The following is a 23,695-nucleotide window of genomic DNA, read 5'->3' as shown; positions in this document are numbered from 1 at the left end:
GGCGTCGACAGAAGGAAGCCCTTTTCACATGCAGCGGAACACGAAGAAGCTTTCATGGCCCGAAGAGTGGGACATTCCCGGAAATCGAACTCGCCCTGACAGAGTTCGTACACCAACAGCGAGCCGCGCATCTAGCTGTCAGCATGGAGCTTATGCAGGCAGAAGCTAAGGAGCTTGCGAGAGAAAAAGGGCTACCGAGCTCCGCCTTTAAAGCGAGCAAGCACTGGATTATCGCTACATGTGCCATGCTGGATTTTCCTTATGCCGCCGTACTTCGATTTCACAAAAGCTGCCCGAATCGTTCGAAGAGCTGCTTGTGGCTTTCCAGCGCCACGTTACTTCACTGTGCAAGTCCAAGAATTTCCAGCTAGGTCAAATCGGCAATGCTGACCAAATGCCGGTTTATCTGGACATGCCATCGCCCCTCACCATGCACGAAAAGGGCTGTAAACAAGTTTATGTCCGGTCCACTGGCAATGAGAAAACGCAAGTTACTGTCATGTCGTGCGTGGCAGATGGGCGCAAGCTCCCACCCCACGTCGTCTTCAAGCGCAAGACAGTGCCTAAAGGTGAGGAGCTGCCAAAAAAATGTGGTCGTGAGACGCCATGAGAAAGGCTGGATGAATGCGAATCTTGTGCTCAACTGGATAAAGTCCGTCTCGTGTAGGCAGCCCAGCGCACTGTTGTCGTTCCTGTCCATCCTCGTGCTGGACGCATTTCGTTGCCATTTGGCTGACTCAGTGAAGAGGCTGTTATACGAATCCGGCACTGAAATCATCGTTATCCCGGGAGGGATGACGTCTCAGCTGCAGCCTCTAGATGTTTGCGTGAACAAGCCATTCAAGGACACGGTCAAGCGGTGTTACACAGATTGGATGCGCTCAGGTGAGACTGCAGTGACGCCGACCGGGCGGCTGAAGCGGGCTTCGCCAGCCACACTATGCAAGTGGATTGTGGACGCACGGGCCAGCATACCAGAGGACCTCATGCGTCGTGCATTCAAGAAGTGCACCATCTCGAACGTGCTCGCTGGCACAGAGGATGAGTACCTCTGGGAAGATATGTCCAACAAGGAACTATCCAAAGAGAGTGCAGCTGTGGAAGACAGCGATTGAAGTGCGGAGTGCAATTTAAATAAATGTTTTCCTCGAGTTTTCCTAACTCGCATTAGACGCGGATAAAACTTTTTTTTTCCATTTTGCGTCCCAAAAATTTCACCTCGTACTATATGCGGGTTCGTCATAAACGCGGGTTTTTACGATACTAACAGATTTAATACTGCAAGAAATGGAGCATAGTGCAATATTAGTGCTCTCACAAAGCAAGCCTGATCACATGACAGTGACGGCTATGTTCACTTCATTGCTGCAGCTGTGCATCAAGAAGGTGCGCCTCTGATGAATATACTAATGTGATCGAAGTGTCGCTCACACACGTGGGACCTTTCTTGCTGATAAAGTGTGCCTCTCCGATAGTTCATGCGCTGCTTTGTTATCGCTCCTGCCCAGAATATCGACTTGTGACAGTACTGTTCACATGCGCAGGCATTGGAGTGCGTGCTAAGATTCCAACATCCAATTTACTTAAGTTGTTGGCATGCTCACTCAGACAGCCGGTGTGGGCCTGTTTGGCCCACGCAGGACTTGCTACAGCTGAAGGGTATCTTGTAGACAACTTCCCCAACACAGTGCATAAATTCCTTGGCATGATGCTTCAAACATCCTAGTCTCTCACTAGTTGTGGTACAAGGACACAGGTGGGCTGGTGTGTTGGGGGTGAAAAGAACAACAGTAACTGGATGCCACTTCGTTTATATAATGGCTAACTTTGTGCATGTACGGCACAACCTCATCGTTTAGTGGTGTCAGTTCCTTTGATGTCTGATTGGCATTGCGAGTTGAAAGGAAGCCTGATGAGGACTCACCTGCACACTTCAAGAAATCTGTCAGTTTCTTATAAACTTTCTTCGAAGCAACCAGCAAGTGCTTTTTTTCGAGTACAGCAATGTCCGCAATGAGCTCACTTACGGCGTCGCTTGCACAGGCGAGTCTCCAACTGTTGTTGATGCTATGTAGCACATCCACGAACATAGGCACAGGGACGGCAGCTTCTTTGGTTGCATGAAGCAGTGCCTTCTTGCACATCCTGTCCCAAGGACGGTAGCGCGAAAAATCTTGTGTACCCATGCGTAGACAGAAAGCTCTGAACTGTGTGCGTGAAGATGGGTACGTGACACGATCTGCAAGCCTTCCGGTGCCTAATCAGTTTGATCTTGACACGTGCGCTCGCACTATCCACACACACTGGGGCAGTATTCTTGGGTGATCACTTTCAATGGATGGTGTCGAAGCACTCACAGTAGAACCTTGTTAATAGGTTTTCGAAAAAAATGAAAAAAGAAAACTTACTAATCGAGAAAACATACAATCCAAAGACACTAAAATTTGGCAGATTCAACTGTAGCTGACATCGACGTTATGTGAAGTGTTTCACGTGTCATTGCAGCGCGAGACACCAACACATGCCGATCTAGTGGGGCCCAAGTGGCCGAGACACACACTGATGCTTTTGGGGCTTAGGCAAGCTTACATTCATGCTCCTTGGATTCGGCATTGGTTAGCAGCTTCTTCGAGCGGAGCATTTTGGCAGGAACTTTTGATGTGCCTGGTTGGCAAGAATGGTTGCGGCACCAGAAGCTGATAAGCATAGAGCTCGTGGGGCCTGAGCTACCCGAGACACATGTTGTTTTAAGACTGCGATGGGATACCAAAACGAAATCAAATCAGTAGGCAAGTGTGAGTGTCAGTCAAAACCAATAACATTGATGTTCCGGTGTGACATGGCTATTACAGTCAATGACTGATTATTTTAGAGATGCCCAATACTTGAGACACCTTCGCGGCACCGCCACAAACCCCATAGTGGCAATGTATAAGGATGTCAAAAGTTTGGGATGCTGAAGCCCTTTGCCCTTTGATTTTACAGACTTTCTGTCGTGACTGCAGGTCTAAAACAGCATTTATTGAAGCTACTACAACTGCCGTTTTGATCATCTCGCTGCCTCAAACCAGCACTCTCCATCATCGATTCGCTAGCAGTCATAGCCACTGCCGCCACTGTAGCCATTTGTGTTTAGCCACATGGAGTTTGGTGCACTTAATTAATTAATAATAGACGCACGCACCCGCCATCTCCCATCACAGTACAAGCACTGCGATGCCTAATAATTGAAGTGGCACGCCTTCAAAGCTATTTTGGAAGTGGCAGTGGCAGTTTGATCCCTTGAGGGCAGTAAAACGCATGCATTCGTTTTTTCTGACGTTCGTGTGGTCCCGACGGAGACTGAAAAATTGGATGTTGACTGTAGTTCCTTTCACGTGCTCACTGAACTGTCAACCTATAGTTGAAAGTTTTCTCACCCCACAAAGCCCACATCCGCGATGAGCTTGAGGCTAAGAGTGATGTTGTCGGCCTCGCCTTTCTGTCCATGGTACTGGTTGCTGGGGTTGCCCCCCTGGCCCCCTCGCACCACCAAGATCTTGTCATCAGGCTTGATCAGGTCTCCTGGACACGTCAAACGTGGTTATTTCGCTTTCCCAATGTTAATAAGATGAAAATGGCACACACAGAAAAATGCATCTGTGATTGTACCAAAGACGGCACATTATAGCCATTCACATGAAGAATCAACAAATAATAATAATATAATATTTGGGGTTTTACGTGCCAAAACCACTTTCTGATTATGAGGCACGCCGTAGTGGAGGACTCCGGAAATTTTGACCACCTGGGGTTCTTTAACGTGCACCTAAATCTAAGCACACGGGTGTTTTCGCATTTCGCCCCCATCAAAATGCGGCCGCCGTGGCCGGGAAAGAATCAACAAATATGGAGGGCTCATTGTTAAAGTAACGTTTTTGAAGAAAGTGCAAAATGACATACCAATCAAGTGATTCTGGCCATTGTAGACGGATACTCCTATGGGGACTTTGACTGTGATGTCTGTTCCTGCACTTCCAAGGATTTGCGTTGCCCTGTCATCGAGAAACATTTGCAGCAATGAAGAAAGATAAAAAGAAGCCGCACAAATTGGCAAAAAGTATATATATATATTGACACGTGTACTTATTTTTATCGGGCAACTACGTTTCGCCGCCTAACAAATGTAATCGCACAGCGTGGGACGCGCCTGCATGTATCCGAAGTTTCTGGAAAGTTATTGATGCTTCTCTCCGCTGTCTGTTGTCGCCGAACGTTATGTTATCTGATTTCATCACCTGACGCGAATGGTGTAGAACTTTGTGGAAGGCACACGGGTCCGAACGATTAGTCTGGAACATTCGACGACTGCACTATGAAAGCCGACGCGCTTGACCCGCTGATCAGATTTCCGACGATCGCCGACCGTGTTCACCGCTATCGTTGTGCTATAAGTGTAGCCTGTTTTTGTGGGCACAGGTTCGCCCAATAAAAGCTAGTTTTGTATTCCACCGTATTGCTGCTTTGTTCACCGTCACTACCACGTGACATCTGGTGGAGGTGCTTGTGCGTTCATGTACCGAACGCCCCCGCAGAGCCACGATCCAAGCCCGAAGCCCGAGGACAGAACCAACATCGCCCAAGACCAGCGTGCTAGCCGCAGACTGCAAGGACTGCCCCCAGAGCACGGACTTCTACCTGAGACGACAAAGAAGATCGTGGTCAAGACAACCCCAATGGCTGCCCCAGCGTCCCCCGTTATCCTACAACAACCTCGGGACCCACCAACCTTCCATGGAGCAGCGACTGAAGACCCGGAATCATGGCTGCAGACCTACGAACGCATCGCGACATTCAACAACTGGGACTCCGACGACAAGCTGCGGCATGTCTACTTCGCCTTAGAAGACGCCACAAGAACTTGGTTTGAGAACAGGGAATCGACCTTGACAACGTGGGACCTGTTCCGTAGCGGCTTCCTGCGCACCTTTACAAGCGTCGTGCGCAAGGAAAGGGCTGAAGCTATGCTGGACGCCCGAGTGCAGCTACCAAACGAGAACGTTGCCAATCTTTACGGAAGAAATGAGCCGTTTGTTCCGCCAAGCCGACCCGGATATGGCCGAAGAGAAGAAAGTCCACCTACTGATGCGTGGTGTAAAGGAGGAACTTTTCGCCGGAATGGTAAGAAGCCCACCGAAGACCGTCAAAGAGTTTCTTCGTGAGGCGACGAACATTGAGAAGACACTCGAGATCCGAAACCGGCAATTCGATCGCCGCACGAACTCTACAAACTATGCCAGGGTTCAATCACTGGCTACCGACGATCTACGCGAGACTATCACAGCGGTCGTACGGGAGGAGCTGCAGAAGTTCTACCCAAGGATGCAGTCCCCAAGTGGATCCAATCGCTGAAATTGTCAAAGAAGAGGTTCAGCGATCGCTTGGAGTCCCTGAGGTGCAACCACGATCACCGCAACTTCAGCCGGAAGCGATGACCTACGCCGCCGTCGCCCGCCGTCAAGGTCCCCTTCCGCGACAACGCCAGGGCCCTGTAACGCCGCAATTCCGTCGTCCACCGCCACCGCCGCCAGCACGCCCACCCGTCGCCCAGCGCAGCTACGCGAGAAAGACGGACATTTGGCGAGCCCCCGACCACCGCCCGCTCTGCTACCACTGCAGTGAAGCCGGCCATGTGTATCGCCGATGCCCATACCGCGACTTGCGACTGAGAGGGTTCGGCGTCAACGCGCCGCGTCCACAGCTTGGAGAGCGCCCACATGACATCGCCGACTACCTTGCCGCTACTCAATGGAGCCCTCGACGACCGTCCCGTTCACCGTCACCAGGCCGCTACCTGTTGCCGCAGCGCCGACCATACACTGGCCCAGCCCGGGGCCGCTCTGCGAGCCCATATCTGGAAAACTAAAAGCAGCAACCGATGGAGGTGCGGTTGCTGTTCGTCAAACTGACGAAGATCCTCCGCCGCCGACGAAGACGACGAAGAAACCATCTCGACGACCTAATGACGACACGCCGCCGTCCCGAAGGAGTCGGGAAGCCAACACTACACCGACGAAAGACGACTTGACGACGCGACGTTCCAGCTTCAGTTCAACACGACGCAGCCGGGATCCGACACCAAGACCTAATTTGCAATGCCAGACAAAGAACCACCGACCTCGACGTGCTTCTCGACGGCCACGCAGTCACCGCTTTAGTGGACACAGGAGCCGATTACTCCGTCATGAGTGGACCCATCGCCGCGCAGTTGAAGAAAGTTAGTACTGCATGGGAAGGCCCACAAATTCGGACCGCTGGAGGACACCTCATCACGCCGACTGGAATCTGCACGGCAAGAATAACCATTCATGACCGGACTTACCCTGCCACCTTCGTTATCCTCCAACAGTGTTCACGAGACATCGTTCTCGGTATGGACTTCCTGGACCAACACGGCGCAATCATTGACCTGAAGTCGAAGTCAATAACGCTGTCAGAAGATAAAGCGATGCCGGCGGAGAGCCCTCGTAGTCACCACGCCTTGAGTGTGCTCGTAGATCAAGTGAGCATCCCGCCTCGCTCCAGCGTTGTTATTTTGGTCGGCACCGAAACACCCACTGACGTAGAAGGCGTCATCGAAGGCAACCAACGTCTACTGCTAGACCGCGAAATTTGCATCGCAAGAGGGATCGCTCGACTGCATGGAGGGAAAATCGAAGTGTTGCTGACAAACTTCAGCCGGCAGTTCAAGCACATCAACAAGGGCACGACGATCGCGTACATCGAGGAAATTCTGCAAACCAGTAACGCGTTTGCCCACTCGGATTCCGCCGCATCTATACAGACGACCATGGTTGCGAAACCAGACTATGACATTAACCCAAGTCTCCCCGTGATTAAGCAACAGCAGCTGAGAAGTCTGCTCCGACGATACAAAAACTGCTTTTCGACGTCATCTAGGATTCGACAAACACCAGTCGCCAAGCATCGCATAATCACCGAGGAGTGCGCTCGGCCACTGCCAGAGCCCTTACTGAGTTCCGCCGCGAGAACGTAAAGCTATAAGAGAACAAGTCGACGAAATGCTGCGTGACGACATCATCCAGCCGTCGAAAAGCCCGTGGGCATCTCCTGTAGTCTTGGCGAAGAAAAAGGACGTATACGCCCTCCCACGGATAGACGACGCATTGGATCGGCTCTGCAACGCTTAATACTTCTCTTCGATGGACCTGAAGTCTGGCTATTGGCAAATAGGAGTCGACGAAAGAGATCGCGAAAAGACCGCCTTCATCACGCCAGACGGCCTCTACGAGTTCAAGGTCATGCCATTTGGACTGTGCTCGGCGCCTGCAACATTCCAACGCGTGATGGACACGGTTTTAGCAGGACTGAAGTGGCAGACCTGTCTCGTTTACTTGGATGACGTCGTTGTCTTTGCCGGAAATTTCGACGATCACCTTAGGCGGCTTGCAAAAGTACTAGAGGCCATCAAGTCATCAGGGCTTACTCTCAAGCCAGAAAAGTGCCGCTTCGCTTACGATGAGCTTCTGTTCCTAGGCCACGTCATCAGCCAGTCTGGAGTCCGCCCCGACCCGCAGAAGACAGCTGCCATTGCAAAGTTCCCGCAGCCCATCGACAAGAAGGCAGTGCGTAGATTTCTTGGCATGTGTGCCTACTACAGGCAATTTGTCAAGGACTTTTCACGCATCGCTGAGCCACTGACAAAGCTAACTAAATATGACGTCGAGTTCAAGTGGGAAACGCCGCAGGCCGACGCATTTCAAGAACTGAAATGACACATGCAGTCGCCGCCCGTACTTGCGCACTTCGACGAGGACGCCGATACCGAAATACACACTGACGCCAGTAGCCTGGGCCTCGGTGCCGTCCTAGTCCAGAGAAAAGATGCACATGAACACGTGATAGCTTACGCTAGCCGGTCGTTGTCAAAAGCGGAAGGCAATTATTCTACAACCGAAAAGGAATGCCTCGCCATAGTTTGGGCTACAGCGAAACTTCGCCCTTACCTCTATGGCAGGCCGTTCAAAGTGGTCAGCGACCATCACGCGTTGTGTTGGCTAGCTAACTTAAAGGACCCTTCAGGACGGCTGGCACGGTGGAGCCTCAGACTACAAGAATACGACATCACTGTAACATACAAGTCCGGACGAAAACACTCAGATGCCGATTGCGCCCCCATTGACCCGCCGCCGCAAGATGACGAGGATGACGACGCCTTCCTTGGCATAATAAGCGCGGAAGACTTCGCCGAACAACAACGAGGGGACCCGGAGCTAAAAGCCCTAGTTGAGTACTTGGAAGGGCACACCGACGTTGTCCCTAGGGCATTTAAGCGTGGATTATCTTCGTTCACGCTTCAGAACAGCCTACTCGTGAAGAAGAACTTCTCACCAGTTAGCGCCAACTACCTTCTTGTTGTTCCGTCGGCTCTGCTTCCAGAAGTACTGCACGCCCTACATGAACGATCCGACCGCTGGGCACCTCGGTTTCTCTCGGACGCTATTGAGGATACAAGAAAAGTATTACTGGCCGCACCTAACCGCCGATGTCGCCCGTTACGTCAAGACATGCCGAGACTGTCAGCGACGCAAGACACCACCGACAAGGCCAGCGGGATTACTACAGCCGATCAAGCCTCCTTACCGACCTTTTCAGCAGATCGGGATGGACTTGTTAGGACCGTTTCCGACATCAACATCCGGAAATAAGTGGATCGTCGTGGCGACGGACTATCTCACCCGCTTCGCTGAAACTAAAGCTCTACCGAAAGGCAGCGCAGCCGAAGTGGCGAAATTTTTCGGCGAGAACATCCTGCTGCGACATGGTGCTCCAGAAGTCGTCATCACCGACAGAGGAACGGCTTTTACAGCAGAGCTCACACAAGCCATTCTGCGATACAGCCAGACAAGTCACAGGAGGACAACTGCCTACCATCCGCAGACGAATGGTCTCACGGAGCGCCTGAACAAGACCCTCGCCGACATGCTAGCAATGTACGTCGACCTCGAGCACAAGACGTGGGATGCGGTCCTGCCGTACGTAACATTCGCTTACAACACGGCGGTGCAAGAAACAACACAGATCACGCCATTTAAGCTGGTTTACGGCAGGAACCCGACGACGACGCTCGACGCCATGCTGCCGCACGTCACTGACGAGGAAAATCTTGACGTCGCTACCTATCTCCAGTGCGCCGTAGAAGCCCGACAGCTCGCCCGCCTGCGAATCAAGAGCCAGCAGAGGACCGACAGCCGACACTACAACTTCCGACGACGCTTCGTCGAGTACCAGCCCGATGACCATGTTTGGGTTTGGACCCCTATACACCGATGAGGACTGAGCGAGAAGCTTTTGCATCGCTATTTCGGACCGTACAAGATCATCTGACGTATTGGCGCACTAGACTAAGAGGTCGTGCCAGACGGCATTTCGCTATCACAGCGGCGCCGCTCACGACCTGAAATAGTCGACGTTGTGTGACTCAAGCTGTACTACCAGCGTTAATGAACTTTGGGGCTTCGCGTAACTGACCTTTGGACTTTGTTTCCTTTGGTTGTTTCATTACTTATGTTTAATAAGTATCCTTTTGTGTTTCGGTCTCTTATATTTGTAGCATCGGGACGATGCTTTTTAAGAGGGGGGTATTGACACGTGTACTCATCTTTATAGGGGAACCACGTTTCGCCGCCTAACAAATGTAATCGCACAGCGTGAGACGCACCTGCATGTATCCGAAGTTTCTGGAAAGTTATCGATGCTTCTATCCACTGTCTGTTGTCGCCGAACGTTATGTTATCCGATTTCATCACCTGACGCAAATGGTGTAGAACTTTGTGGAAGGCACGCGGGTCCGAACGATTAGTCTGGAACATTCGACGACTGCTCTATGAAAGCCGACGCGATTGACCCGCTGATCAGATTTTCGACGATCGCCGACCGTGTTCGCCGCTATCGTTGTGCTATAAGTGTAGCCTGTTCTTGTGAGCACAGGTTCACCCAATAAAAGCTAGTTTTGTATTCCACCGTATGGTTGCTTTCTTCACCGTGACTACCATGTGACAATATATATATATATATATATATATATATATATATATATATATATATATATATATATATATATATATATATATATATATATATATATATATATATATATATATATATATATATATATATATAAGGGTTATTTTTTTGACACTGTAGGGAACTGTCAAGCACACCTTTTTTTTGCCTGGCATTCATTTCATTGCCGTGGATTCTCTCATATAATCACACTTTCCTAAACAAGGTGAGGACTCGTGCATATCCATTTTCCATGTTGCTACTCGCACATGGAGGGTTAAAGGGCCTCCAAGATATGGAGCGCGCTCATCAGCAAAAATGCTCCGCTCAATCAGCTTAGTGACAGAGCCAGGGCAGTGCTGGCAGCTTCTGCTACTTGCACAAGCATTGTGAGCCCACATAGTAGTGCTCCTGCTGAGCTGCTGCGTGTACGCACTGGCGTGAGTGGAACGGACAGTAAACGTCAAGCCAACTTTATACTTGAAGTAGTGAAGGCAAGGTGCAGAAGACCAGGAAAAATAGAAGGCCTTGCCTTTACTACTTCAAGCATGAACCAACTAGCCCAAGCAAGAGTTTTACTTAACTTTATACATTTTACCAGTTGAGCACAGCACCGCTTCAGGGCAGAAGAGGGCACTACGCTTCTCAGGAATTGCCGACAGGTGTCAGTGAAGCGCAGTGTCCACTTGTGTCAATAGGCGGCACGGCCATTCACTTTCTCAAGTCGAGGTGGAGTGTTGAGCGGAGGAGCATTCTAGAATACGGAAGCGAGTTTTGACTTAACGTCGAGGGTTTCCCATCAGTCGCATATCACGCACCATCTAGACAAAACGCCTACAACATCACTAGTGGCGCTCCTCGTCATGCCAGTGTTCTCAGACGCTTGCTAGTTACTAGTCAGAATACCCTTTGAGCAGTTCAAACGCAACGCTAAACCGTGCCAATGGTGTCAGGGCTTAGCCCCTTTAGACAAAACTGTGAGTTTCTTCAAACCAACATAACTTGAATAGGTCATCTAGACCTACATAAAAGTACTAAAGTTATTGCGGAGGCCTTCATGGCAAAACGAAGTTGCAGTCATCCCCAAAATATGAGTTTCGTCAACAGTGGACCTTGCTGCACATGCATGAAACACATCGATGTGTTACCACAACAGATTTAAAATTGAACAACGAAGCGTGTGGCTTTTAGCACATGCTGCGCCATCTAACCAGGCCCGTGATAAATCGCTAAGCATACGCTGTCAAGTTATGGAGTTCAAGGGTATGTGTCCTGCTTTCATCTTCTAGACTGTGGACCATCTTGCAAGTACTTCGATATCACGTCAGCAGAAGTACTGGAAGGATCTGTTTTACTACAGTGCTCGTCGATGACCGAATGTCTTGCGTGCAAGGTGAAAAAAGAAGAAAAAAAAAACCTGCAAAAAAGCAAATGGGATATTTGCCCGCTTCAGGTCAGTTTATGCTCGGACATCATAACGGTGGTCGAAAGCACACTTGGTTTTCCAACTAACTTGCTATTGTGTCCGTGGCCTGCGTTGACACGCTTGTCGGGATACTCTTTGACGACATCCCTAAGCTCAATTTTGTCGCTGGCCTTCAGGTACACACTGCCACCGCTGCCGCCGATTCCACCGTAGCGTGGGAACCCTGAGCCGCCTCTGCCGGCGTGGATGTTCAGACGCAGACGATCCATGAAACGCTTCACGTCACGCAGTGGTCGGTGCTTGGCTGACTCCTGAACAACAGATGCGTGTCCATGAAAAAGCATCACTAGCAAATAATGCTATCACAAGTATATGTACAGTTTTTAGAGGTGCCCAAGCAGAATGGCAGGAATAAACCCTTGCTAAACAAGAAGAGTGTTTAGCAGAACTTGTTTTCAGGCTAGTCAATTCAAATGTAAGGGAGCACAAGGGGCAAATACATAAGTGCTACTTTCGCCCAAAAGATGTCTTTCCAGATTGTAACAGTTTCAGGTTCCTTTGCTATCTAAGATTGTGCCAAAAGAATTTTATCCTCATCAGCAAAGTAGAAATGCTAAAAACAGTGTTTTTCTCACAAGCCAGTGACTCTACACAAATGAGAATTTCCCGATTTCACTCATATGCAGCTCAAAGGTGGCTTGGGAAAAAAATAAAGGTTGCAGCTGCTGCCACAGAACAAAGCTGAATTGAAGAACAAGGCCCAATGTATGCTGCAGGAGAATGTTAGTTACAATAGATGCAATCTGAATAAGGTGGTAGACTTTAGAAGTTTCGGAACCATTTTTCTCAGTTTATGTTATTTCACAAAAGTTTGTGATTGCAAAAAAATTGTCCTAGTATAATAGGAAGACTTATCGGTAGGGTGCTTACTGGGGCAGAAGTTTATGGGGAATGAAACTGTGGACTCAAATAGATTCCACAAATTTTTAATTGAAGTTTTGACCGCAAGGTGAAAGTTCAATTCCTAGTGAAGCTAATTATGCCATTTTCTGAACAAAACAGCTGCACAGTGGCACAGTTATTGGGCCTTTGTAATAATATGTTATGCATAAGAATTCCAAATATTTTTGTCATTTTAGAACAGCAGTGTTTGCACTTACAAGTCACTTCAACATTTGAAAATTTGTAACTATTCCAAACATTATTCTACAATAAGATTTGGCACCTGGCATTATTATATATGTATTGTGCTCAACGTATCCTCCAATCTTTTATCAAAGTGAATTAAACGGTACAAAAGTTCACTTTCGCGGGCCGTGTCCCCCATCAAAGCAATAACCGTAGCGTTAACACGACATATACAAACAAGGCGACAGGACGAGTGGCCATACTGTCAGTTTTCTTGTTGTCACCGCGTTGACACTGAGGTTTTAAAGCGCACTCGGCCGGGCTGCTTATTCGGGCCATATTGCTTTTCCGCTTTTGTAACGTCGGGGCTTGAGAATGAAAGCTGTCAGCGGCGCGGAGTCGTTTGGTTTGTGTGTGTGTGTGTGTGTCTGTGTGTGTGTGTGCGTGCGCGCGTGTGCGCGTGTGCGTGTGTGGGTGGGTGGGTGGGTGGGTGTGCGCGCGCGCGCGCGTGCGTGCGTGCGTGCGTGCGTGCGTGCGTTTGGAGCGAGAGAGAGACAGAGGAATTTCTCTCGCGCAGGTGGAGGCATTTTGCAGCTGTGATCATTTGGGGCAACACCGATTTGCTTTCAAACTATGATTACTCAGGAAGTGCAGATACAAACCTCACATGTCAATAAGTACCAGATAGCTTTCACGATGAACGCTTAATCTCGCGGATCAACACTTTTATGTCCGGCGTATCCAATCTCCTTGAACGGAATTTACGGCGTTTTCTTAATGGCATGCTTACGGTCATAGCCAAGCGCATCAGTACCCGGTCGGTAAGCAGCTGTTATCCCCACGATTACCCTGCTGAACTCCGTACAACTGAACAGCGTTAAACGAATTCATACGCCACATGCAGGCAAGGATCAGTTTTTAGAGTCCGCTGCTGGTGAAACTGTCAGAGCGCCGACAAACCAGACTCAAAAGGACAGTGAAACAAAAGGAAAACAACAGGAAATATACACGAACCTTAGCAGCATATAAGCAAAAGGTTGTCAGCACAACCATTATCGCTGCCTTGACAAGTTTAGCCCAGGATCTCAGAAGAAGCGCACAAACGCGCAACAAAACGCACTCGCGCAGTTTGCATCGACCGCACGCTCGCGTACTCGCGTATGCTGCGCACTCCGGCGAGGCTTGTCTTGGATAGGAACTCGCAACACTTAGCATATTATTTGTATTTTTAGACAAAACTGTTGTGCGAAAGTACATTATTATAAATTACAAACAAAAATTAGATGCTAATAAAAGTTTTATTACGAAATCGTAAATATATGCGTAGATGTTGTTAAATTGACACACGCGAAGTGTACGACGCTGTTTTGAGCCAAGTCAATACAAGTACAGCCAAAGCAACAAGCCATCTGTAGATTTGAAAACAAGATCTTCGCATGGCCTCGGCTTGTTAAGCAATCATTCGGCGGCGACGGAAGGTCGTCATGTGCAGTATGTAGCCCCGTGCCAAGGCTTCCGTCATCTCTACAGCCTCCAAACTGCCCGAAGAGGGACCACTCGATTGCTCGACTACTTATGTCGAGCAGCTTCTAGCGCCCGACACCAAAAGGTCTCTGGCTTGGCTCATCCGAAACAGCTCCAGGTAACCGCTGCCGCGACCACCACTGTCGTGTTGTTGCTATCGGCTTGCGCGTCGCGCACCTCATGCATCCTAGCCCGCTTCATTGACCCGCGCTTTTCTGGTACGCTGGTTCTGGCTGTTTGCTTTTAGTACGAGCTATTTACCTGGGCGGAGTCGCATTGGCAGCCTGCGCTGCCGCGTGTGGTTCGGGTAACTTTCTTCTTGTTTACACTATGCGTTCTTCGGATTCCTCGTTCTTTTGACCTGAGCATCGTTTGTGTACCCATTCGCGACGGCTTGTTTCCAGATTGGTCCCCGCGTTATTTCTCTGGTAGCTGTAAGGTTTGGTCCAGGCTCGCATCGCCCATTTCCCTTGGGTTGCCACATGCATCCGTCGACGTAAAAAATAATCAACTGTCAACTGATGGCGACGAGCCTGTCAAAAACCGCGTTCTATAGCCTGTCTGCTCTATCCGGTGACGCGCTCTTCGGACAAGCGGTGTACGGTCTGGCGTCGCTCCCGTGCAGACATCCCGTGTGCTCGCGTAGCGTTCGCACTACAGCGGGCATCCGTCCTGTAATTTCGCCTGCTGTACGCTGGCGGGCCGTGGTCCTTATTCGGGTCATATTTCGTTTCCGCTTTCGTGACGCCCCGGCGAAAGAGAGAAAGGTGTTGGCGGCGCGGGGTCGTTTGCTTCGTAAACACATGTAGCCATATATATAGCATCTCTCTCGCGCTCGCAATTCTCGCAGGAAATGGACCGAGCGGCCGCCGAGGAAGCTCGGAGGGAGCGCGACCGGCTGTACGTGAGCGACGAGGAAGCGACTTTCACCCACGACGAGCTTCTGCCGCCGCTGCCGGTCCCGCCGCTGAGGCACACCATCGACAAGTACCTCGACTCGGGTGAGTCCCGTCGGACACCCGCTTGTTTATATTTTGTTCGTTTAATTATATATATCTGTCCATATCCCTAGCCCGCGGAGGCACTATATAGAATATAGGGAAATCGAAAAAGGAGGGGAGTGTGTCGATGCACGTGGTTATCAGCAGCTCTCTTGATGTGCCTGGCCAGTGTGTTCGACATGAGATTGGTTGCCCACAAGACAAGGCCTTTCTCTCGTTATTAGGTGGACAGTCTATAAACTTGCCTATCCGACTGATGCTGTCCACGTTAGTCCCCGCCCCTTCCCCTGTTCATTCATCTTTCTTTCATTCGTTTGTACACGTTATCAGTAAACACTCTTAAAAAGGATTTCACCATTTGGGGTGTGTGTTGTCCCACAACGATAATCGGCATCTGCCTTGCTGGCGTTTCCTTGAAAAATCTGCGCTCGCTACTTTACTGTTGAGAGACTGTTGAGAATTCTATGTCGCGCTGATAACGCGCATGCCGTTCGTGACTCGGCAGTACCGGGCTTCGCAAAGCCCGTTTCACCTGGTGCGTATTTGACTGCGTTTTCGTAGTTTCGGCGGATGGGCCGTCGGACCCTTCGTGCGTGCGATTTTTCCATGTTCGGACTGCTGAACTTTCTGCAAATTAAAACTCACCTGCGGCAAGGACAGGGAACCAGGCACAACATGGATCGTGGACACGTCACTGTGGACTTCCTACTTAATTTTTGTTTTGCTAAACCAACGCGCTCAAAGAGAAAGAACTGTCTCGAAAACAGTTTCTGGGTTGCTTTACTTTGTTCTTACCGAAGCAAACTGACGCCAAAACAATTCTGTCCAAACACAATTCTTTCTTTCCTCTTAAACAAATGTAGTACACCCTATGCGTCGTATCTTGCCACACAACGATAATCTTCATCTGTCTTGTCCGCATTTCCTTTCTTTAACGCTGCGAGCCCGGTACTTCCCAGTAACGAACGGCACGCGAGTTATCAGCACGACAGAGCATTATCGACAGGAAAGTAGCGAGCGCAGCGTTTTTATAAGAAAGGGAACGCAAGCAAGACAGATGACTATTATTGTTGCGTGGCGTGATACGACCCAAAGGGCGTACATTTGGTTAAGAGTGTAGGTGCTGGCCAATCGCGTAGTAACGGGGGGGGGGGGGGGCGTGGCTGCCAGTTGGGGGTGGTGGGGGGTGTCATATATGTCTGAAGACCCCCCCCCCCCACTTTCCTCCGGCTTGACTGGGCGTAAATGCTTAATATACTGCGGTAACCAGCAGCCCGAGCACATGTACCCGATGTACCAGAAGTGTAGTGCTGCAGAATTGTCGGCTGCAGCTTTATCAACATCCTACGTAATAGCTGCACGAATGTGCGGGCTGATAAATTTAATTTGCGAAGTGGTCACTAAGCCACTCGCCGTGCGCTCATGATCGGAGCGGACGTCGCTTAACATACAGTTAGGCCATGTGGCTCTTCGGACCCTCTTCCGTTTAGTCCGCGCTATCTTAAAGTATGATATCTTAAGTAACAGCTTAAATAACAATAATGGAGGAAACGTTGCAATTCTGGAATTGAGGACCCAAAGTCATATTAATATAACTCAACAAAAACTTTTTCTCTAAACAAAATCGTCTTGGGTGCTAGAGCCTGCAGTACTTTGGCACTGGGTGGCTCAGTATGGCAGTACCGAAATAAATATGAAATACTACACCAGTGACGTCAATATTTCTATCCTCTCCATTGCGAGTGTACACCAACAGTAGCGCAAGCTTTCGCTGGTACGGGCTTCATTGCGGCTCTCTCTCTCTTTTTTTCTTTTCTTTTTCTTGTTAACGCCTTGAATAGACGCGAAGCGTGTTCTATTCCGTCCCCAACCTTGTGGTGGTACCGCAGCTCGGATAATGACGTTTGCCAATAACAGCAAATAAAGAAAGGCTTTATGGATCAGAATGAAGAGAACTCGTAATTGCCATAGCGTTGTCAACCGCGCAGCAGGAAAGCAGATGGAGTTTGCTAATAGGATCCGTAAATCATTGTCACTGACGCACTATTTAATTTTCGTTTGGTTTCAGGGTTACCCACAGCCAAAATACTGCACGCCGTAGTACCTACGACGAATTCTGTGACGTTGTTGTTGGGAGACATATGGCTGTCGGGCTTCAATTTTCGAAATGTAATATCGTCTCTAAAATTCCTAATTAAAATTCCATTAGAATTGTTTTGTTACTTGTGAGCCATATTTCCCACAATGCCGCATCTGCATTGGCTGCGAAGCGTTACAGTCTGACAGTAGATGTGCAAATGCGCTTACGACACGTTATCAGTGCAGCACTCTGTGGTATTTAGTGCAGAAAATAGAACAGCGTGCACACCTGCTACATTCGCGATCTGTGGGAACGAAAGTGAAGAGAGGGAGAGGGGGGACATGTGCGGCTGTGCTGATGCTGAAACAATACTCCCCCTCCCCAACATTTTTCGATATCCTCGCCTTCCTCACTACACCCGGGGGGGGGGGGGGGGGGGGACCTGACAGAAGGCCTACGGGCCCCGGGTGCCGAACGACCTAGCTGCGCCACTGCTGCTGGCAAATATGAAAATTGCAGCTGCCACGCTCGTTGCATGTGAAATGCGAAGTTCCCATTTGCGGAGATCGCAGCTGCGAAAAAGAAAGAAAAAACGCAGCGTAAAATCGCACCATGAGTACCGGGCTTTAAAGAAAGTAAACGCACGCAAGGTAGATGACGATTATCGTTGTGGGTCAAGATACGCCTCCAAGGTTGCAAAGTTTCAGAGTGAACGCGTGGTCGCAGCTTGCTATATGATAGGAATCAGCGGTGAGGTGGTTATAATATGTACGTTGCTCCCAAGTCTCCCGAACTTTTCTTTTTCTTTCTCTAAATTTTGTGACTTTCGGATTGTTCTGCGATTGTAAGTGTGTTGAGTCAAATTTTTAGGAAAAATGAATTCGGTTGGCGAAAAAGATTTGAGGCGTTCGGAAAATGGTACCGCGCAAGGTTGCAAAATACGTGCCACACAGAAATTGTGATGGTGGTCGCGCCGCGTTCCGCAAGACACCGTATGAATCGTATAATTCGTGCTTCGAGCAAGTTTATTGTGACAAGTTCCTCAAGCAGTCCGAATCGCCTGCCGTGCAGTCGTTGAAGAAGACATTAGTGATCTAAAAGCGATGTTTCCCGTCAACCACTGCTGTTCCAAGTATGCTGTTGCTTGTATGCTGTCTTGTAGAAGTAAAGAATCCTTATAATAAAATGCTCCTATATCCCACAAAAGGTTAAAAAAAAAGAAACACGGTCTCCGACCGTTGTTTATTTATTAATTTTTTTTCTGCTAGCGCTGAGAAACGCTGGCATGCCGATAATCGCTGCACTCCTTCACTCCTGCGGCCCTGTGTTGTTTCATTCATAAGCGAGCAGACCTGCTAAGCTGTTATTGCGCGTTACAGCGCAACGCGCTGGCATTCCTCGTGACTACGCAGCGATTTCTGTTGTGTAACGTTATGCCCGCCGAGGATGTTTTTTTTTTTCTCTTGTACTCGCCACAAATTGCGGCAGGCTTCCTCAGTGTCTTTTGTTTTTGTTTTTTTTTTTTTTGCTTTTTTTTCTCACTCGACGATCTTGCGCTTAGGAGGAACGAGCTGAGGGGGAAGGGGGGGTGGGGCAGGTGCGAAAACTGCGGCGACCGCTGTAAAGCCAGTAGAAGGAAGAAAGACAAAAAGAAGAGTCGCGGCTTGCAGTTTTCGAGACAAAGGTGACGAAACGCCTTCCTTGTGCAAGCGACCTCGTACGCCTGCCGACCACTTTCTGGGTTTCCGGTTGCGAGGCCGCAGGTGCGACATCCCATCCACGGTCAGGGGCGGATCTTAATGGGGCCTCATCAAAGCATACGAAGTGGGTCACTGCACTCTGTCGGCGCAGGAGTGCAGGCATGCCTCGAGGCGGCAGCGGCCGCTGTGCGCGGTCGCATCAGCATACCGAATCGTCCCGTACGTTGACTTCTTGTGGTGCCCGCTCAAGGACGTTGCATTGACCAACGCCTGCGCGCTGCGGTGTGAAAACTGTCACGCGCCGGGGTTTTTCTCCTTTTCTTTCGTTTTTGTTTGTTTTTTTCCACCTTGGGGGGTGGGCATAACTGCGTTCCCTGGCTCCAGCTTTTACCTTGTTCGCGTTTTGCTCATCGTCTTCAATTTCCATCTCCCGCCTTCTCCGTGTTTTCCCTGGATAAGTGCGTTCTGTCTTTCGAATAAAAAAAATATATATAGCTGTTATGCAAGACGCACCCTTTCAGGCACCGTGTTTCGTTTGTTACTTTGCTTTTTGCGGCAGGCGACGTAATATGCTGGATTGTATGCGTAGTACCTTATTGCTTTTTTTTCCTCATTCCTCGCTGAGCGAGTTTGTTGCAGTTTGGTGGTACGCTAAGGTCGCGCGTGGACGCCAGCTGCACGACAATTATGCGTTGCCTCACCGGGTATGCTGCAAGAAAGCAGCAATAAAAAGTTAATGGTTCGATGTTTACCTCCATCGAAATGGTCTGCGTTAGTATGCCTGTCATTTCAGCCACGAATTTGTGCATTCACCATTAGGCATAGGAAAATCGAGACAAAATGATTATTTTTGCTCGCCACTATTCGTAGGTGGTCTTCGCCCTACAATCCAAGATCATCTTACCGTACCAACTCGCCCAACTTTCTATCCTTTTGCACTATTCATAGAATTAGCGGAAAACAGTAATTGCGCAATATTTGAAGGCAATTATTCTAAATAGACAAGTTTGACGGGCAGAATAAATTATTTAGTTCGGGTGCTCGAGTAGTGAAACTTCCGAATCGAATGCGAATAGTTCAGGAAAGAAAAAAGAAAAAAACGTTGCGACTATTTGCCCCTCGCTGTCGCAGCGCGCTGCCCGTGGTGGTACCCGTCTGTAACGAATTTGGTTCGTCATATCATAAGAAGCCAACAAACAAACACACCGAGGACAGCATAGGGGTAACTACTTGTACTTGTAATTAAAGAAATTATTAATTTATCGAAATGAAAGCGCATGAAAAAAAAAACTGGCCGCCAAACAAATACCACCAGAAATGAGCAAAGCCAGCTGCAAATTAAGACAAAAAAATAACCTTTATAGAACAAAAATCAAAACAGTGGCAAACAGCGTAGTGGTGTTGAGTGCACAAAATCTCAACATCGATATACAAAAGAAGGGGTCATAGCATTCAAGTGCAAACAGAGGGCATGCAAGAAAGCGGACAAGCTGAAAACGTAAACCTGTGGCTTAACGCCGTCCTGGCAAATGTACGGAGTTCACCAGGGAGTCCGAATTGATGTCATCAAAACTGTGGAAAGAAAAAAAAAGTGGACCGGTTGCTTCTTTATCCTGGTAAGAAGTCCGGACTGCGTTGGCAGCGCAGTGACGCTCCAGGATGGCCGAACCGTGCAGCTGTCTGAATGGTCGTCGAAACGCTGCCCCGTCTCCGCACAGCCGGGAGGCACCTCAGAGGTCGTCGGGAGAAGTGCTCTGCGAGCCCGGGTCCAGGAGCCCGTACCTCGGCACCCCAGGAGCAGTGGCGTAGCTAGGTCGTCTGGCACCCGGGGCCCATAGGTCTTCTGTCACCCCCCCCCCCCCCCCCGGTGTAGTCGAGGAAGGCGAGGATATCAACAATTTCCGGGTGTATTCAGACGTATATGACACCTCCCCCCCCTGGCCCCTTGCACCCGGGGCCCACGGCCCCCCGGCCCCCCGTTGCTACGCCACTGCCCAGGAGCCTTCCTCCAACGGTCCCCGCTGGCGTTGTGCTCGATAAACAGCAGGCCATGGGGGAAGCTTCGATGTGGCTGGGCGAAGGCCTTGTATACGCTGGAGGTCCTTCTGGTCGTGTACAAGCCTATATGCACCTCCGCACCCCAAGCCGTCTCCCTGCCGTTCTCCTTCTCTTCCTCCTTCTTTATAGTAGTCTGCCGTGAACTCCTCTCATTGTAAATTTTCTTCATATCTCGTTTTTCATGCTATCGCGCTCGCGCTAGACCCATGTGGTCGCCGTCGTCTTTATTGCGCACACATCTCGCGCCGCGCTGTAGACTCGCAAGTGGGCTCGATGGCTGGACACTGTTCAGTTCGCGCGCATCGTGACACCGTCACACAGCGTTTGGCGTCAGCAGGACGTCGCTTCGAGGAGGAGGGCCGCTACGCGCGCGCTGCAGCCTCCCAGTTTCGGTTTCGTGCGCTCTGATAGCCAAATTTCGTCGTGTCACAGTTCCGCGGGGAATCGTTTTTTTTTTTTTTTTCAGATCCAAAAGTTAACGTGGCTTGTACGGAGAACCAGTTCCAATTTGCCGATTATCATGAGCCCGCTAAATTAAAAGTTTAGGAGGTAAATACCAACGTTACTAGACTAGGTTCAGTTGTTTAACCCTCCGAAGGCGCCGTATATCGCGGGCGCCCCCGAGCCTTTGTTTGCCACCAGAGGGCGGGAGCGCCGCAGGTAGCTCTACTCGGGTGCAGCTCTGCGTTGGCGAAGGTGCTTGGGTCCTCCGACTGCGCAACTTAGGTACGGAGCAAGTGTTTTAACCGAGGCGTTATTTAATGTCTTTAAGTCTCGCGTTTAGCAGATTGATTGAACTTTACGTAGCTGTGAAAATGCTGCTGCGCTCCCCCGGAATGCGCTGTGGAGTCCTTAGTCCAAGGCCACAGCAGCCCCAGCCGTCCACTGCGCTGTACTAATCAGCTCTTGCTGATGGGTAAAATGTAAGTAGCTGATTAGTAGCTGTAATCAGCCGTTGCTGATTAGTACAAATTATTAATGCGAATGCATTGTATTACTCATGAGGCGGCGTTAGCGCGACCGCACGATGGTCCAAAAAGTCAAGGGAGTCCAAGTCAGCCAATCGAGGCAGTTGACGACGGCAGTCAAGGTAGAGTAGATTAAGGCAGAGTGAATTAGGCGAATTAAGGAAAAGTAAACTAAAATAGAGTTAAGGCACTCGAACCCACGACCATTGGTGTAAGTCGAACCCGTGACCGCTGGTGTTAATTAGGGCGATGTTAATACCAGTTTCTAATATGTAGTTAAGGCACTCGAACCCGCGACCTTTAGTGGGAGTCCAACACAGTGCCTTTGGTGTTAATTAAGGCGAAGTTAAGTAAGGGAGAGCGAAATAAGGCGCATATTTAATTACGGTAGAGTTCATTATGATACTCGAACGCACGACCACTCGTAGGAGTCGAACCCACTTACTTTTTGTGATAATTAAGACTAAGTTAATTAATATTGAGTTAAGACACTCGAACCCACGATCTTTGGTGAAAGTCGAACCCTCAACCTTTGGTGGTGGCAATGCTTTCGCATTCATCCACGTAGGGATAACTCTTTCTTTATTAGAACATAAGATATACAAATCAGATATTTCGTCAACGCAATGCCCCTCGAATTTTCATTATTTGATTATGTAAAAAAGCAATTAGCTTATTAGTACTAAAGTTGTATAATCAGCCGTTGCAGCTGTCCGCAGGTCAATCGGGTAATTAATTAGTACTAATGGGTGCTACGCATCGGCAGTTGCAGTGGTCAACAGGTCGATCCGCGCACTTTTAAAATAGTAGGAATAAATCGAAGGCACCTTCTCTCGATACACAAGGTGTCCCAGCTAACTTTAGCCAGAGTTTAAATATATGCGAATGCCAGAACCAAGGTAATGCTATTTGCCGTCGCTTGGAGATACTCAAATTATGGTTTATCAATCGTAATTAGATAATTAGTCCTAATTGCTTAATGAACTTCGCAAACATTATAAGATTAAAAGTGTCAATGAGAAAGTTGTAGAGCGACATGAAAAACTCCCGACACAGCTTTTTGTTTCTCAGTACGGGCTACATAAAAGTTTTTCTGAGCGTGAAAGCAGCCCAGGAATACACGCAAAGTGCCTCGAGCGGCGGGATTCCTTCACACTCGGAAACACTTTTATGTAGCACGTATTGAGGAACAGAAAGATGTGTTGGGAGTTTTTCATGTCGCGCTACAATTTTACACTGACACTTTTCATATAATTATGTTTCAGAAATTTGTGAAATAAGACTAGGCGGTATGAAAAAAAAATATTTGAGCATCTCCAAGATACGGCAAACAACATTACCTTGGTTTCGTTCAGCTACTTGGCATTCGCATATTTTAAAACTGGCTAAAGTTAGAACCCTGTACATACAAACTCTCAGAACTTCATTTCGGGTTGAAAAAAAAAAACTTTCATCAGAGCACCACATTCACAAGTGCAATGTTAAAACCTACGTGAGCTTTGCTCGCTTGCGAGCATAATTGCGCATTCAAGGCAGGTTCTCGCTGCAGGAACGGAGCATAAGTACGCATTCGCGTCACCGAATAAAATTGGATGACATGGGCCGTAAACTCGTCAAATTGCACACGGCATTGACAACGCACAAGAGTGTCGCAAAAAGCACCGAGACTGCGGCAAAACACGCGTGTAATAAACACCGCCAAAACGCGTGAACAGCCGCGGACAGCACTTCGCCGCCCCGTCCGC

General features: G+C 49.1%; 2 protein-coding genes across 3 annotated transcripts in view; one reads left to right on the top strand and one right to left on the bottom strand.

Moving 5' to 3' along the window:
- LOC142573077 (GTP-binding protein 10) overlaps positions 1-13,767 on the bottom strand; it is a 35,247-nt gene extending 21,480 nt beyond the window's left edge. Inside the window, exons 1-4 of the mRNA XM_075682593.1 lie at positions 13,634-13,767; positions 11,579-11,802; positions 3,943-4,034; positions 3,420-3,564 (exon numbers count right to left, since the gene is read on the bottom strand). Coding sequence (XP_075538708.1) covers positions 3,420-3,564; positions 3,943-4,034; positions 11,579-11,802; positions 13,634-13,672 — 500 coding nt within the window. The 5' untranslated portion in view covers positions 13,673-13,767. The remainder of the gene's footprint in view (positions 1-3,419; positions 3,565-3,942; positions 4,035-11,578; positions 11,803-13,633) is intronic.
- A 249-nt stretch (positions 13,768-14,016) lies between these two features.
- The window catches only part of CROT (Carnitine O-octanoyltransferase), a 148,314-nt gene continuing 138,635 nt past the window's right edge, over positions 14,017-23,695 (top strand). Inside the window, exons 1-2 of one of the 2 annotated variants that reach the window (XM_075682590.1) lie at positions 14,017-14,261; positions 14,994-15,144. In XM_075682590.1, the coding sequence (XP_075538705.1) occupies positions 14,997-15,144 (148 nt within the window). In that variant the 5' untranslated portion in view covers positions 14,017-14,261; positions 14,994-14,996. Of the gene's footprint in view, positions 14,262-14,767; positions 14,911-14,993; positions 15,145-23,695 lie in introns of those variants that run through there. The other variant, XM_075682591.1, reaches the window with a different exon arrangement.

Source organism: Dermacentor variabilis, chromosome 2 (assembly GCF_050947875.1).
Source record: "Dermacentor variabilis isolate Ectoservices chromosome 2, ASM5094787v1, whole genome shotgun sequence".
Taxonomy (NCBI): Eukaryota; Metazoa; Arthropoda; class Arachnida; order Ixodida; family Ixodidae; genus Dermacentor; species Dermacentor variabilis.
This window is presented reverse-complemented; position numbering and strand designations above follow the sequence as displayed.